The sequence below is a fragment of the Pinus tabuliformis genome, chromosome 6 (assembly GCF_031772625.1).
Source record: "Pinus tabuliformis cultivar Carrire ecotype Pingquan chromosome 6, CPIR1, whole genome shotgun sequence".
Classification (NCBI taxonomy): domain Eukaryota; kingdom Viridiplantae; phylum Streptophyta; class Pinopsida; order Pinales; family Pinaceae; genus Pinus; species Pinus tabuliformis.
The window spans coordinates 1,895,596,992-1,895,599,046 of NC_142292.1; the positions used below are offsets into that span (position 1 = coordinate 1,895,596,992).

General features: G+C 41.6%; 1 protein-coding gene across 1 annotated transcript; it reads left to right on the forward strand.

Moving 5' to 3' along the window:
* Positions 1-893: 893 nt before the first annotated feature.
* LOC149266759 (uncharacterized) lies at positions 894-1,716 on the forward strand. Its single transcript, XM_089397365.1, has one exon. The coding sequence runs from the start codon at positions 1,047-1,049 to the stop codon at positions 1,434-1,436; it is 390 nt and encodes a 129-aa protein (XP_089253491.1). The 5' UTR covers positions 894-1,046; the 3' UTR covers positions 1,437-1,716.
* The last annotated feature ends 339 nt before the right edge of the window (positions 1,717-2,055 follow it).

Sequence of the window (2,055 nt, forward strand, 5' to 3'; positions counted from 1 at the left end):
ATATTAGTATCAATTAATGGGTAACTATAACTTTTGTTTGGGTATAGAATCTAAGGAAAGAGGTTAAGACCAGCCTCTGCTAGGAATGAAGACATGCCCTTTTATGGACCACCAACGAATAATTACAAGTGACATGGCTTTTTTGGATAACAATGATGAATCAACTTACATTTACAAATAGCGACTAATAATAGCTATGCCATTCAATTATAACAAATTTTCCAACTACTTTAAAAAATATATATAACTTTGTTCTAAAAATTGTATTAAAAAATAAGAAATAAATAAAATTCTCCATGCGAGTAATAAGTCTCCCGCCATTGATGCCGGGGGAGTTTAAACGTATTCCATGATCATTCATGCCGGTACAACTTTAAACGTGTGGATACTTATGGCGGTGACTTTAACGGAAAGCTTTAGAATTTTGATAAAGTTTAGAAGCTATCCGGGTTCACGCCTCGTCACTACGACCATCCGCTTCCGCATGTGCATCAGTATTCTGCCAAGCGAGAAACATTCTAACACGATCGAAGCTTCCCGGAATCCCGGTCCATACTATCGGCTGGGGTTGCTTTTGGAAAAAGACACGCCTCACTTTCAATAAAGACGTAGTGGCACGGATCACTCCGTAATTTACGCACTCTGGCAAGACGTAGTGTACAGCTGTTGGTGCCAACAACTCAACGCGGTCAAGTAGGGCCGCCCATAAAACCGCAACGAAAGACTAGAAGGAGGAAATGGTCGGCGTTGCTTCACCGAAATGAAGAGGCTTGTAGTGGCCTTCCTCTCATTACATGAAATACCGTGTCCGAAGCCGACCTCATTCCCGGAAGCCGACCTCGCGACAATACCTATATATCATGCTCTCCCCCGTCCTTCATAACCATTCTCATTCAGTTATCTTCTTGGACATAGCCCTTCTCACTTCATTTCTAACGAAGCGAAAAAATCCACTCTATACATTTTCGGTGATACAAATTTGCACTACTATTCTACTTTTACATTTTCGGTGACAAATTTGCCCTAGTATCCTACTTTCACATAATATGGCTGGATTCAATACTCTTCTCTGTTTCGTTTTCATGCTGGGATTGATGAGCTCAGCCTCTCCCGCACGGTCACCAGCACCATCGCCCATTGCAGCAGCTCCCAACGCGTCGCCCGTTCAATCTCCAGCAGCGCCATCACCGGCTTCGCCTCCTCCTGCGACTTCCCCAACTGTTTCTTCTCCCACTTTTGCTCCTTCCAAAGTGGCCACCCCACCAAGCTCAGCCTCCTCTCCCACAGTTCAAACTCTAGCATCTGGCCCTATGGCTCAAGGCCCAGCCACCGCTTCGCCAACGAACGCTAACAGCGGGGCTGTCTCTACCGCAACCGTAGGGAAGATGACCATCTTTGGGGCCGCATTGGTTGGAGGAGCTGCCTTCCTTCTTTAAGCACTATCATCTCTAATGATGTGAAACAACCATTCAATATTCTTCAAGGACGAAATGAAGCGTGGTGAATTAGGTACAGATGTATGGTGATGGGATTCATTCATGTCATTTCGACCTACGGCTGCTGCTGGTTATTGCTTGAGTGCGATATTCCTTTTTGTGTTTCATATTCTTTTTTAATAGGCTTCATAGAGTGCATAAACCCCATATTCGTTGGGCATTCTTTATTGTATAATTCCTGGATATGATAATTTTTTTAATACATAATAATTATTCTTTATCTCCTTCCTTTATCTTCAAGTTCGGCTCTGCATGATTATAAATTAGGGTTTTGTGCTCAGTTTTAGTGTGGATCATTCACATAAACCACTGGATGGCAGTTGTCCTATCTTTCATTGACTTTTTGTGACAACGATTTTCTATTCAATATCTATATGTAGAATAAAATCTTTATGATGTGAAAAATTTCCTGTAAATTAATAGAGCAATAATTGTGGATGTGTTTTTATTACAGTCCGTCAATGTAGCCAAATATTTGGTTAATGTGAAATGCAATAACCTATAAATGGACAAGGCTGGGGCTATGTATGTGTTATTTAAAAAGTTATAAGCATCGAGA